Genomic DNA, 15,704 nt, shown 5'->3' on the forward strand with positions numbered 1-15,704 from the left:
TTTAGCATGCATTCAATAAATAAATCATAAAATAGATAATTAAAATGTACCCCCCTAAAATCTAAATCATATATAAAAAAAATACATTTAGCATACATTCAATAAATAAATTAAAAAATAGATAATTAAAATATAAACTCTTAAGATCTAAATCATATTTGAAAAAAAAATATTTAGCATGTATTCAATAAATAAATCATAAAATAGACAAATAAAATATAAAATCCTTGAAATCTAAATCATATAGGAGAAAAAGAATATATTTATCATGCATTCAATAAATAAATTATAAAATAAGTAATTAAAATATCAAATTTCTAAAATCTAAATCATATATGAGAAAAAATAGATTTAGCATGAATTTAATAAATAAATCACAAAATAAGTAATTAAAATATAAAACCATTAAATTATAAATCATATATGAAAAAACACGTTTAACATGTATTAAATACACAAATCATAAAATTAGTAATTAAAATATAAACCCCCAAAATCTAAATCATATATGACAAAAAAATATATATTGGCATGCATTCAATAAATAATTAAAATATAAAAACATTAAAATCTAAATTATATATGGGAAAAAAATATATTTAGCATGTATTTAATAACTAAATCATAAAATAGATAATTAAAATATAAACCCTTAAATCTAAATGATATATGAAAAAAGCATATTTAGCATGCATTCAATAAATAAATTATAAAATAGACAATTAAAATTTAAAACCCCTAAAATTTAAAACACGTATAAGAAAAAAAATACATTTAACATGTATTAAATAAACAAGTCATAAAATAGATAATTAAAATATAAAACCCCTAAAATATGAATCTTATATGATAAAAGTATATTTAGCATGCATTCAGTTAATAAATAACAAAATAGATAATTAAAATGTAAAACTCCTAAAATCTAAATCATATATGAGAAAAAAATACAGTTAGCATACATTCAATAAATAAATCACATGTGCAAATTCACATACCTTCGATGAACGCAACATGAGGAAGATAGAGGGGGCGAGAGTGAGGATTGGGGATGTGGGAGAGGGGGTGGTGCAGACAGAGAGGGGGGGACAACATAAAGTGAGAGATAGGGCGGGGCGGGGCGAGAGAGAGACCATGGGTTTTTCTTTTTATTTTCTTCTTTACCGGTGCAAGTTTCTTTTTGCACTAGTAAAGCACATTATATTGACGTGAACTAATGTCGCGCCAGTATAACATATATCTTTATCGGCGTCACCATATTTCGTGCTATTAAAGATCTTTACTTCGTTGACACAAAATATAATCGTGCCAGTAAAGGTATTATATTGACCCAATATATGTTGAACCAGTATAACATACTTTTTTACTGGCAGAAGCATATTTAGTGCCGGTAAAACTTTTTCATTACTAACGCGCATAAGCGGCACATCAGTAAAAAAAAGTAATTTCTTGTAGTGCATGTAACCCGGCTCAAAGTCAAGTCATAAAAAACAAAAACTCTGCTGATAAGTTGTAACTGCGTGGTTGAATATTCTATTATTTGTCACAGATATCTCCTGCAAATGCGTGCGGGGTTCTTCCTGCACATCTTCGTGGAAGAACAACCATATAGAGGCGGGTTGAAATGAAACCCACGTGTCCTCACTGAGATCCTTAAAACCAGCAACTGTGTTTTCTTGCCCTTCTGCTTTCCTTTGCTTTTCCAATAGGTCAGCAGCTTCTTCTTGAGAAGAAAAATCCACCATCACCACTCCTCCCTCAACCCTTCTCTTCATCATCACCTTTGTTGTTAATGCTTAGAACCTTCAGGTTTGAGTTGGGGGAGGCCACCAATCAAACATATATAGGCTGCATTCAAGCAAAACGAGCTGAACTCTAGAACATTGGTGAAGCACTGCCTGGATGAGATCAAGAGGTTGAGCGCAACACTTGCATCAGTCATAAAGTTGAATCTAGATTCTAGACACAGAGATATGTGACCAGACCAGCCATTTTTTTGGCTGGGAGGTTCAATGCACAAATACAATGTGCCGCTGTACCTGTGATCATCCTTTATCTTCTGTTGTACACCTGTTAGAGTAGGGCCCCAAAAGCAAATGGATGGTGATCAGATGCAGCAGCACATTGCATTTGTTCAAAGTGATTGAAACTGATCCCATCATTTGGGCTGGTGTTTGGCATCTAAATGGTTGAAAATTTTATTTTGTTTTTGAACAAGTTGTTTTCCAGTCAGCCACCATCTGAAAATTACCAAACTGGCGCCCGCTTCACCATTTCCTGCTGGTGTTTAGTTGAAAATGGCGTTTTTTTTGTGTGAGTTTAATTAAAACCAAGTTTGATCTTTCAAGACCTGGTTTTAGGTGAATGGGTCAGGTTTGACACGAATTTGACCCAGCTCAAGGTTTGGTGTTAAAGAAGGAGGTGCAATTCGAATTTTGGTTGGACTGAAAGGTTCCGATTAGTAGATGAAGCCATATAAGGTTTGTGAAATTTCATACCAGACCCAGGTATGACTCAAGATCCAAATTAAAATTGTAAATTTTCAATGTAAAAAGGATTAAAAAAATATTATTTTATCAGGTACGGACTATATTTGGTCATGGTAATCTTTATAGGACTCTGGTATGTTTTTTTTTAATGGTGGGTCCGATTGGGCTCAGGTCAGCACCTCAAAGTAGGATCTGAATTTGAACCCACTCACTTATTTAACCACGTCTCACCTCCTCGAAAACCAACCTTTCCTCCATCACCTACATCTCGGAAAATAGCATCCGATAAGCTCTATCACCTTCACCTCGTGATGATTTTTCACCAGTATCATTCATCTCACCACCACCACAACCCACCTCCTCAAAAATTGTGCCAGAGAAACTCCACCACCACCACTTCTACTCTTTCTCACTTTTTTGAGATTTTTTATTTTATTTTTCTCATGCTACCCAAACAAGTGAAAAAAAAATTATTTTAAAAAAATTATCATATCAAAACTTTTCATAGGCAAGATTTTCTTTTCCTATGAAAGCTTTTCTTGCTTTCAATGACACGTTTGAAAGTGAAGAAATATAAAAAAAAGTGATACAAAATGAAAAATTTGTATTCCTCAATGGGGGTGGAGGAATGTTTACAATCAAAATTTTGTGATCTCTCTCTCTCCCATCGTCTCACCTCACCGTCACCACCATTTACCAGCCGCCGTGTGCCTTCAAAGTGGATTCTTTGTGCTATTTTCTTTATTTCTCTTTCTCATTTTCTGCATTTTCTTAGTTTTCAATGACGATCATTTTGATCAGATATTTTGTTTGAAGTTTTGGTATTTTTTGAGCTTTTGTTTCGATGTTATTGAATATTTAACAGCTCTCATTTTATATCGGATGGTTGATTTTGTCATCTAGTAGGTAGCTATCTTCTTTGGTTCGATGCACGTTTTCTTCTAATGTACTCATTTTTGCTCTACTTGGTCACGATTTTAATATTTTTTTGAGTAGTTTTTTTACTTATTTCTCATGAAGACAATGATGCTCAAATCCACATTGATCTTGTATAATAGTTCCATTTTGTTCAGAGATTTGTTTATTTTTTTGATTTATTTTATTGCATTTATGCTCTTTGCGTACACGTTATTCATATTTTATGTTAATCATTTTACGAATTCCAATTTGTCTTTCAGTCATAATTATCATCATCAATAACTTCATTTCCTGTCTTTCGATGCCTAAGCCATCTAGAGTTTAGATGGTTTTCTCTCTCTCTCTCTCTCTCTCTATCTCTCTCTCTCTATATATATATATATATATATATATATATATATATATATATATATATATATATATATATATATATATATATCACCAACACCACTCCTTCCTCATTTTTTCACATTTTTCACTTTGTTTTTTCATGCTATACAAACAAGTCAAAACTTTTCATTTATAAAAGTTTCCCATCGATACAAACATATCGAAGTAGCCATCGTTCCGTCTTACCATAATGAAAACACAATTTCTGTTTTTCTTCCAAACGAATGCGATATTGAGATCTTTTCCCAAGAGTGTGATTGGTTTCTAAGATCACTTGCAGAGCTAGGTTTATAACAAAGATTTTCCCCACAATTGGCAACATGAACTCGATGGCCTAAGTTTTGGGATCCATACCAATGGGAGCTTCCGTTGTCTGGTAGGAGCAGCTAGTCCACGTCACCTTGTGTTGGGACTAGGGGTGGCAATCGGGTCGGGTTGGCGGGTCAGCATACCTCAACTCGAACCCGACCCGTTTATTAAATGGGTAACTCGACACGACCCATCCAACCTGCTTAATAAACTGGTTGGGTCGGGTTGACGGGTTAGCGGGTCAGGTTGGTGGGTTGGCGGGTCGGGTTGACGGGTTGGTGGGTTGACTTGCCCGTTTAATAAACGGGTTAGGCGGGTCGACCTGTTTATTAAACGAGTTCATTTTTACCCAACCCGAACCCGCCTAAGAGGTGCGGGTCGTGTCAGGTTTTGCCACCCCTGGTTGGGACGTTGCAGGTTGGAAACCGGTAGGGGTCTGCTTAACCTAAGCTTTCCTTTAAAAAAGAGTTTTGTGCTCCATCTCAGCGATTAAAATATTGACCCATTAAAGAAAAAAGAAACTAAATGGCCATCTCAATTCGGGTAACGAAATTTCTTTCTTTTTTTTTTTTAATTTTCTTCCATCTTTATCAGCAAATTATGAGGAATATGAATATAAGTTTTTCTTTTAAGCATAAGGAAAACCCCAATATAAGACACTTTTTTTGGGGTTATACATCCGATAAAAAAGAAAAAAACTTGGTCAAATCGTATTATTGTCAAAACAAATATATCGTAATATTTTAAAAGGAAAATATCGTGGTATTTTGCAAAATATCTCACCAGTTGTCATCCTCATGCTGGTTATTGAGAAAAAAGTAGGGGCGTAATTAAAGCACTTGTACATGAATACAACCGAGCAAAAAAGGCAAGTGGTACGGAACGAAAGCATTTTTCACGATTAATACAAACGTGTCAGCCATTTTATCGTCACCTTAATTTTCAAAATCAATTTCTATATCAGCTAACCCTTTTTTTTCCTTCTGATGAAGCGATAGAATTAGAGATGACGGAGAGAACCTTCCTTCTTCTACCGTTCTACTTTAGCTTTTCCGAAGACCCGTCTCATTTGCATCATCAATTTGGGTTTCTCTCTCTCTCTTTCATGATGCGAAGCCAAACGCATCCGGATTGAATTGCTTGTTGTTGGGTTGCCGAGTTTGGTGAAGCTTGGCCGGCAATGAGCCGCAGCAAGAGCCTCTTGTCCGCCGGCGGCGATTTCTCCGGCGGTGGTGAAGGTATGTCTGTTCCTCCCTTTACCACCCAGACAGAGAAGATGCTCTCTCTCTCTCTCTCTGTGTCGTTTGTGTTTCCTTCTGGGTTGTTGATTTCTTGGGATCAGTGATCGAGGGTTATCGTGTTCTGATTAGTTTTCCCCAAAATTGTTATCTAATGTGGAAATCTTATGCTCTCGGTGTTGATTTTCCCTTTCTACTGATTCGCTTGCGCGATTTCTCTCTGTCATCCTTCAAAGGGATCGTAAGTCTGAGGGTACCCCTTATCGGGTTTCGCTCGAGAATCGATTTTAGATTGGAATTTGATGTGTTTGCGTTTGTTTACGCGTGGGTAAGGTTCGTTAGGTTTCGCGTTAGTGTGTGTTTGGATTTAGGGAGTTCAGTGGAATTGAAATCCAACTCCAAGTCTCCACTGAATTCCTCTTTATGACTCGAAAGTGATCAAAGGATTAGTAGAATTGTAATGGAATTGGGTTCCTATGCCGCTACGAATCCATTCGTACTCTTATTATTTCTTTCATTGGCTTGTTGCAGGATTGCTTTATTGGAGTTTTTCCGGCACATTATCCCTCTAGTTTTCGTGTTTATTGTCTGACAACTTTTACACGGAGGAGTGCTGTGCGTTTCGACATACTACATCATGCCTTCCCTTCAATTGTTTCAGCTAACAGAGCACGGTCGACATCTTGGGGCGTCAAGGAGGTGCTAACTGCTTGATTCTGCCATTACACCTGGCTTTTACCCAAAATTGAAAATTAAGACGCAGTTTTCGTCTTTTTTGTGATTTTAATTTTATTGCGTTCGTTTGATGATTATATTGTAATTACATGATATGATTATTCACTCATTGTTTTCTTTTTTTTTGACTGCTTCGTACGCTCAAAACACCTAGCCATTTCAATTGAATTTTATCACGTCCACTTAGAACCCGAATGGGTGTTTTGGCACATTAATCTTCATGGTCACGGAGAAATTATGTGAAAAGCTTTGAGGTGAGGTGAGATGCTATGGCACATGAGTTGAGGCATAGGACTTAAAGTGGTGAAGGATAAGCTTCATGAACAAAGAAGTAAAATAGTAATGATATACTAAATGTTTTTATAGGAAAAAAAATTGCTAAATGTCTTCATAGGAACAAAAAATTAAGTATCATTGGTGCAAAATAATAACTAGCAACTTATAAGCTCAAGAGTATGAGTCAACTTATTTGTGTTAGTTAGACATGGAGAAGTGTTCAACGGGAGACATGGATACAGATAGGTCATATGCTACCTAGACATAGAGTTCTCAAGTGAGAAAGTTTTCTGTATTTGCTTTAAGTTCAATAAGTTGGAAAGGTGAATTTCTTTATTCCTCTTAAGGAGGAATAAACTACTTACCATGTAAAGTCCTCCTAAGACTTCAGTTAAGTGGAATTAGGAAGCACATGTCCGAGGTTATGTTTAAGTGCATGAGACTAAACAAGAATTTTAATGAGGGAAGAACATTCCTTTTTGGTTATTTTCTATTTATCATGTATGCTTGCGATGTGAGAATTTTGCCAGGAACTGCAGATGGTGTTTGATAATGGAACTTGTGTAATGTATGGGTGTGATGAGAACTGTTCATCTTCAATTTCTTTGATTCAAGGAAACTAGCATGTACATACGTGTGAATCTATGTTTCTATATTTGCCTATGATATGCTTTTTCATTTTTGTGTTTTGATATGATCCAATAGGAGAGCTCTTGCAGTAGCCACAGCTGTCTTTGTTACTGGTGGTGCTGCTGTATATCTGCATTCCTGGAGATGTAGAGGACATTCACAAGATTGTTTCAGAAGAAAGACAGAATTTGATGCTAATGGTGGAAAATCAAATAATATTGGTACAAATGGTCTTGTCAATCGAGGGAAAATACAAAAGAAAAGTGGATTAAAATCCTTACAGATCCTGGCCAGGATCCTACTCTCACGTATTGGTGAAAAAGGAGTTCCAAACCTTCTATCTCTGGTTGCTATAGCGGTAAGATTCTTGATATTTGTAGCTAGATTTGTTTCCATTGTATATTGTGATGGCCTAATTATCTTTTGGTGTTTTGTTGCGTTTTTTTTTTCTGCTACATAGATGATGTCATCTGGATATTCATTGGGCAACTGATGCTTTTAATATGTTTTTCCGATTCGCTTTTGTGAAATAAAAAGTGGAAGAACACACACTACTCTATTATCTTAAAAAAAAAGCAAGAAGAAGTTGCTTGGTCTTAAAACTTTGTTTATTATACTTTGCTTGGTCTTCAAACTTTGTTTTGTCATTATACTTTTAACTTTTAAGTAGGTTAGAGCTATGAACCGGGATTGTAACATACAGAGAGAGAGAGGCTGCCTCCATATCACCCTTATAAGGGGAACCTCCATTAACATTTTTGAATCACACCCTATTACAATGAAGAACCCCCTTATTTATTGATCTTAAATACAATATGGATTCAAATTTCACTATATTGATCTGTCTACCGACTTGGACTCATGACCCATATACATTAATTCCAACCCTGACCCATTCCCTAGTGCTAGGTGTGTAATGATACCAATCCATTGTGAGAATAGTCCAAAGTCGATGAACAAGAAGCCGCAAAGAAGAAAGTGAATGGGGCTGCAACTAATCACGTTTTTCCATTATGGAAAAATCGTGATCTCTTCGATACTTATAATGTAAAACTTAATACATGACCTAATACATGGCTATATGACACAAATAGCCCTAATAAGTTACATCATTTACAAGTTTGTTCAATATCAATTAGACATGTTACATAATGGGAGTTTGGATCCGGACCTGGATCCAAACCTTAAGTACAAACACAAGTGTACCCAGTCTAATACCCTCCCTCAAGTTGTGCATGATTTTGAATCATGGACAACTTGCCTTTTAGAAACCAAAACCGGCGCTTTGTGAGTCCTTTGGTGAACAAATCGGCCACTTGGTCTTCTGTTCTAATATAATGAGTATCCATCTCTTTATCCTCAATCTTCTGTCTTATAAAATGTTGATCAATCTCAATGTGCTTGGTCTTGCTGTGATGAATAGGATTAAGAGATATTTGAGTAGCACTTTGATTGTCACACAAAAGAAAGCAACCAACAATCGACTCCTTTAACTCTGTTAACAAATGTCTAGTCCATGTCACTTCTGCCGTAGTAATAGCCATCGCTTTGTATTCTGCTTCCGTGCTAGATCTAGCCACTGCCTTCTGTTTTCTGCTACTCCAAGAAACAAGATTGGCACCAATGAAAACACCATACCCTGAAACTGACTTTCGATCATCAGGATCCCCGGCCCAGTCCACATCTGAATAAGTAATGATGTCATGAGCAATATTCATGGATCTGCTTTTGGTGTACAAGAGTCCATCTCCAACAGTACTCTTCAAGTACCTCAGTATTCTTTTTATTGCATCCATATGTCCCGTCCTTGGCTCATGCATGAATTGGGAAACTTGATTGACTGAATATGTGATATCGGGCTTGGTAAAGGTAAGATATTGAAGCATTCCCACTAGACTCCGATATTTGGTGGGATCATGATACAAGTCTCCGTCTTGCACACTTAGTTTCTGGTTAAGCGCACTAGGAGTAGCAAGAGGCTTGCAATCTTGCATTCCACCCTTTTTTAACAGATCTATGGTGTATTTATGTTGGGTCAAAGTAAGTTTATTTCCTTGATTATCCACCTCTATTCCAAGAAAGTACCGAAGGTTTCCAAGGTCCTTCATTTTGAACCTTTGACTCAGGAGATCTTTAGTTTATTGAACGTGATTCTCACTGCTTCCTGTAATAATTATATCATCAACATATATCAACAAGAATGTAGTAAACTCCTTGCCTCGAAGAATAAAAAGGGAGTGATCCAATTGTGATCGATAAAAACCATGTTTTTGAATTTCTAGGGAGAAACTCTCAAACCAAGATCGAGATGCTTGTTTCAATCCGTAGAGTGCTCGATTTAGTCTACATACATACTCTTTTGAATCTCCTTCTGTATAGCCTGGCGGTTGTTCCATGTATACTTCTTCCTTCAAATCTCCATGAAGAAAAACATTCTTCACATCTAGCTGACTTATTCTCCAACCATAATCTACAGCCAATGAAAGAACAATGCGAATTGTGCCCATTTTGACAACTGGACTAAAAGTTTCATCATAGTCTTGTCCAAACTCTTGGGTGAATCCCTTTGCTACAAGACGAGCTTTGTATCGTTCAACACTCCCATCCGGTTTGTATTTGATTTTGTAGACCCATCGTGACCCAACAACATTCTTATCTGGAGGTCGGGGGACAACTGTCCATGTTTGACATTGGTACAAGGCTTCCATCTCTTCATTCATAGCTTGAATCCATTTTTTGGATTTAATGGCTTGATGAAAATGTCTAGGCTCAGTCTCTTTCTTAATCTGTGACAAAAACAACTGAAAATCCATGGTGAAATTCTCATAACTGACCCACCTTTCAATGGGATGCCGAGCTCTTTCAGATCGTCTGATCGGAATGGCTACTGGATTAGAAATTGGAGAAGTAATGTCATTGGATGACATAGGCTCTTCTTGTTCAATATCATCCGGAGTCAAGGGTGAGTCCCTTTCTCTTCTCCTATAAACTTGCCCAACAAACTTGTTAATCTCTGGAGGATGTTCTATTTCAAGTTCTTGTATGCTACTATTTTCATCTTGACAGGATGTTCCTTGAGCACAGGAAGAAGAACACTCATTGTTGGTTGCAGGAAATAGCTTTGCACTGAGCCATGGATCATAAAATAGCGCATTCATATTGGTTTGGGCAGAAACACATTCTCCTTCTCCAAAATCATTTTCATCAAAAATTACATTCCTAGATATCTTGATTCGTCTGCTGTCAGGATCATAACACCTGTACCCTTTGTGATGATCTGCATATCCGACAAACCTATACTTTGATGCCTTAACCTGAAACTTGTTTCGCAGAGAAGAGTCAATATGAACATAACACATGCAGCCAAAATTTTTTAATTCATCATAATCAGGATGTTTCCCAAATAGGATGAAATAAGGGAATGTATTTTCTAAAAGCTTCATGGGCAGACGATTAATAAGGTGAACAACAGAGTGAAAAGCCTCTGTCCAGAGTCCTATGGGAGTACGACTTCCGTGCATCATGCTCATAGCGCTTTCCACAATGTGACGGTGTTTCCGTTCTGCAACTCCATTCTGTTGGGGCGTATGCGGGCAAGATACTCTACGAGTTATCCCATTATCTTGGAGGTAATTGATAAAATCCCTGGAGGAGTATTCCCCCCACCATCAATTTGGAAATGTAAAATATTGCAAGAAAAGTGAGTTTTGACAAATGCATGAAAACAACGAAAAATAGAGAAGACTTCTGATTTATTCTTCATGAAATATATCCAAGTGAAGCGGGAGAAATGATCAATAAAAATAACATAATATTTGCTACCAGAATTAAAGGGATTAGGAGCCAGTTCCCATACATCGGAACAGACGATTTCAAAAGGCCTTGAAGCTCTCTCATTTATTGGATGAAAAGGAAGAACATGACTCTTACACATTTGACAACTTGAACACATTTTATTATTTGGTCTAGAAATCAAGCTAGACTCAGGAATAAGACCATCAGACACTAGTCGCTCAACAAAGACTCGACAACAATGACCAAGACGCAAATGCCAAAAATCAGACTTATTACATTTATTTGAAGATTGCAAACTGAACACATGAATATTCTTTGACGACATAGACTGAGGAGATGACTTCAAGGTAGGTCGAACACAAGTAGAAGGATCCTCTTGGAAGACATACATATTTCCCCGGCGTTCCCCTCTAGCGAACGTCTCCTTCGTTTGTAGATCCTTGACATAAACAAAAGATGGAGTAAATTCAACGGAAGAATTGGTATGATCAACAAGCTTAGAAACAAAAACAATATTTTTTGTAATATCTGGGGCATGAAGAACATTGGACAGATGAAGTGAGGATTTAGGCAAGGGGATAAAAACATTTCCAATGTGGGTGATGGGATGGTGGGACCCGTCTCCAGTGACGATGTTACTTTTTTCAAAATAGGGAGTTAAAGTAGAGAATTTACCCGCATTACCTGTGACATGAGTAGCTGCTCCAGAATCAATATACCAAACTCCTTTATCATCACGCTTCAGATCAAGTTCAGACAGCGTTGCCAAGAGAAGCTCTTTCACATCGCCCCCGAACTTTGAAGAGTTTTCCTTTCGTCCTGACGAGCTCTCACCCCTTTGGAACTTTCCTTTGTTCTGTGAATTGTGCCAACAATTGGCTTTTATGTGGCCTCGCTTGTTGCAAAGATAACAGGTGGATACGTTTTTTACATTATAGAGAGGTGAAGCATTCGGGGTAGGTAATAGCCCACGTCCCCCTGGAGTACCTCGTCCTCGTCCTCTGTCACCACCAAAATTATTATCACCACGTCCCAGGCCAAAAGAAACCCCAGTAGCAAGAACCTGTCCACCAGTCTCATGAGACATCCCTTTCAGAGTCATCTCATATTGAAGTAATTTGGCTTGCAAGTCTTCAAATGATGGTAGATCAGGCAAGCATAACAAGGAAGTCGAGAGAACATGAAATTCCGGTCCCAATCCATTCAAGGTTTGTCTGACCTTGTCTTTATCTGCCACTTCATACCCTACAACTGCAAGTTGATTACTGATGATCTTAACCTTATTCAAGTACTCCATGACGGACATGGAACCCTTAGTCAGGAGTTGAAATTCACGCTGAAGAAAGGAAATTCTAGCTTCTGATATCTGAGAGTATGTCTTCACTAGTCTGTCCTATAATTCTTTTGCTGAGCATTCATCTGGAATTCCCACCAATACTTTTTGAGAGATAGTGGAGATGATAAAAGCAACTGCAGCTTGATCACGCTTCATCCAAATCTCATATTGGGGATTTGGAATTTGTTGTATGAGATCAACCTCATTTACATTCTTAGTTTCTTGTATGATAAATTCTGGAGGAGCTGAGATTGATCCAGTGAGATGTCCAGAGAGACCTTGACTTTTAATAAAAGGAAGAATTTGTCTTTTCCAAATCAGGAAATTGGAATTGGTAAGTTTTTCATAAATGAGTTGACCGAGAAAATTAGATAAGAGAAATGACTGAGAAGAAGAATCCATGGCTAAACCTCTTTTTTTTTTTGAGATGTGCAATCAGTAGAACAGAATGAAGGTATCTGCAGATCACGATGCAACAAGTAAGTCTCGTTTTTTTTTTTTGAAAAACTCGAGTACTTAACTTGAACGAGAAATAATAGATCTGGTGTACAAATCCAATCTGATTTCAAAGTTGCATACGTAAGATTGCACACACCAACAACAAATGTAAAGAGGCAGCAGGCTAAAATCGAGGATTAAGGAAGAAAGATAGGTAAAGAAAGGTAAATCTAAAAGGAAATTTTAGACTACAGATCTGATTCTAGCCAGTTATCGGATCTGATGCACAGATCTGGTAAAACAAAACCCGATCCAACAGACAAACCCGATATGCAAGAATAACGTGAAACAAACAAAACAACAAAAAAAAAAAATGATGTGAAACTGATTTGGGGCAAGAATAAATCTGTTTCAGGAAATAGGGTTGTCGTGAAATGGATTTGACGCAAACCCAAAGAAGTTTTAGTAGGCAAAGGTATCGTGAAACTAGTTTAGCACAAACCCAACTCAGTTACAGATCTGAAAAACAAAAATCGTAATCCAGAGAAAACTGGAGAAGCATAGAATGGGGAGTAAATATTAAAGACACAGAACAACAAATGAATAGAAGAGAGATAGGAAGGAGGGTTAGGTCTCTTAGGGACGTACCTGTTGGAAAAACCTTCAGCCCTTGGATCAGAGCTGCTCTGATACCATGTGAGAATAGTCCAGAGTCGATGAATAAGAAGCCGCAAAGAAGAAAGTGAATGGGGCTGCAACTAATCACGTTTTTCCATTATGGAAAAATCGCGATCTCTTCGATACTTATAATGTAAAACTTAATACATGACCTAATACATGGCTATATGACACAAATAGCCCTAATAAGTTACAACATTTACAAGTTTGTCCAATATCAATTAGACATGTTACATAAGGGGAGTTTGGATCTGGATCCGGATCCAAACCTTAAGTACAAACACAAGTGTACCCAGTCTAATATCCATGACCCAACAATCTCAAGCCTAATACTTATTACAATCCCAGCTCTACTACATAGTCTTCGATTATTGCAATCCACACCCCTTGAGGCACACCCAAGGTGTGAAACAAAGCACTGAACTAACAACTGTGGCGTTGTTGAGGCATGTTAATTGTGTTTCAGCTCATAACCGTGCTGATCTGGCCAAGCTGTTGCTTTGGTCTTTGTTTGCTAAATAATACTAATTGACTTCTGTGAGGAGTGTCCACTGCTTAGCACCATTCTACTTGTGCAGCTGTGATATAGTGTGGTAATTGTATGTTGCTGCGTATGACCAGAAATATACGATAACTCTGTTTTGTTTATGCAGGTTCTAAGAACTGCTATGGGCAATAGGTTGGCAAAAGTTCAAGGCTTTCTGTTTCGGGCTGCTTTTCTTGGACGTCTGCCTTCTTTTATTCGTCTTATTGCTGAAAACCTGATTTTATGCTTTCTTCAGTCTACATTGTTTTCAACTTCTAATTACCTAACAGGGGTGTTGGGATTGCGCTTCAGAAAGATATTGACTGAGCTTATTCATGCCGATTACTTTGAGGTAATTGTGCTGTGTTTATTTATTGAAATGTCTTCTACTCTCAAGTTCATTTTGTTGTACCATCTGGCACTGGACTGGTGAAATGCTTGTAGGCACTGTATTGGTCTCCTGCCAGTTTGGTGATGACAGGACCAGCCTCATGGTTTCTGGCTCATCTGGTGTTAGTCAAAGGGAAGGCTTTTGTTTGGTTAACAGAGTCTAAAATGGACAAACTTCAATATTGAGAGTGTCCATGCAAAAAACCATACTGCTGGTTGCCAGCCATAGCAAGGATGGGTATTGAGTAAGCGTCGCCGTTCAAGATGGTACCGGTTCTCCAGTATTACCATGGTCAGAAACTGGTAGTCTGTAGATAGTTCTGGACTCTCTTCTATGTGCAGCCATGTCCCTGTGTGTTTGTGTGTGGTACTTAGTGGATCTTTTTCTTCTTAGCTCCATTTGTTATGTCAGATGTTTCTGACTGTTGCATTGTTTACAATTAAATTCAAATGTGATGTCTTGCTCTTATTGAGCTCTGTGGCCACAAATGTCACCTGTGGCTATTCAAAATAATAGTGGTTGGTTAATGGATCATTTTTCTATGGTCTTCCATATCCGTTGTTTTCATGTTTAACTAATTCAAATTTGAGTGTGTGTTGATTGTCACATCCAGTTAATAGTAATTTCCAGACAAAAGGATATCTTTGTGCTTACTGTTTTCTAATTTTGACTACTAAGCTGCTTTGCTTTTGACGGGTGCATGGCTTCATGACAGCATGTAGCATCTTAAACAAATATGGACTTCTTGGTTTTTGTCACATATTTCTTGATTATTCCGTTTTGTAATCCTTCATCTTTATGGAATTTGTTTTTTATTGTCAGTTAGAATCCTGAAAATGAGTCATTTTTTCTGGGATGGTTGTTTATTTTTAGGCCTTGTCTTTCTGTTCACAATTACTTTTGACATTCAATCTATATTTTGCATTGCACCATAATGAGTATGATGGATGAGATTTATTTTATTTCATTCATTGAATGAGTGATCCAATGTGTACTCCTCGGTTGCAGAATATGGCATATTACAAGATGTCACATGTAGATGGTCGAATCAGTAATCCAGAACAGAGGATTGCAAGTGATATACCAAAATTTTGTTCGGAGTTGAGTGAGCTTGTACAAGAGGACTCGATGGCTGTTGCTGACGCTCTTCTCTACACCTGGCGTCTGTGTTCTTATGCTAGTTCGAAATACTTTTTCTGGATAGTGGTGAGCTTGTCTTTCTTCATGTTGATTGAATGAGAAGCTGTATGTACTTTTAAGTGGTGCCTACCACACAAACAGGGAAATGAACTAGAGCTGGGCATCAGCCCAGTAGGCCCATGATTGGGCCAGGCCTGGGCCTTAATTTTAGACCCAACCTCATCCTTATCTGGGATTTGGCCCGGCTCAGCCTGAAGCGGGCCGGCCGGACCCAGCCCGAATATATATATATATATATTTATGTTTATATAATTATATTTATAATATGTAGCTATATACAATATATATTTGTATATATCCAAGGGCTAGCCCAGCCCAATTAGGCCCATGGGCCTAACAGGCAGCAACAGGCTGGCCC

General features: G+C 37.4%; 1 protein-coding gene across 2 annotated transcripts in view; it reads left to right on the forward strand.

Annotated features, from left to right (window-relative positions):
- The first annotated feature begins 5,087 nt into the window (after positions 1-5,087).
- LOC149817869 (ABC transporter D family member 1-like) overlaps positions 5,088-15,704 on the forward strand; it is an 82,732-nt gene continuing 72,115 nt past the window's right edge. For both annotated transcript variants that reach the window (XM_089985994.1, XM_089985995.1), the window contains exons 1-5: positions 5,088-5,341; positions 5,873-6,040; positions 7,058-7,340; positions 13,883-14,107; positions 15,155-15,352. In XM_089985994.1, coding sequence (XP_089842120.1) covers positions 5,979-6,040; positions 7,058-7,340; positions 13,883-14,107; positions 15,155-15,352 — 768 coding nt within the window. In that variant the 5' untranslated portion in view covers positions 5,088-5,341; positions 5,873-5,978. The remainder of the gene's footprint in view (positions 5,342-5,872; positions 6,041-7,057; positions 7,341-13,882; positions 14,108-15,154; positions 15,353-15,704) is intronic.

The sequence above is a fragment of the Nuphar pumila genome, chromosome 13, assembly GCF_984573655.1.
Source record: "Nuphar pumila chromosome 13, dmNupPumi1.hap1.1, whole genome shotgun sequence".
Taxonomy (NCBI): domain Eukaryota; kingdom Viridiplantae; phylum Streptophyta; class Magnoliopsida; order Nymphaeales; family Nymphaeaceae; genus Nuphar; species Nuphar pumila.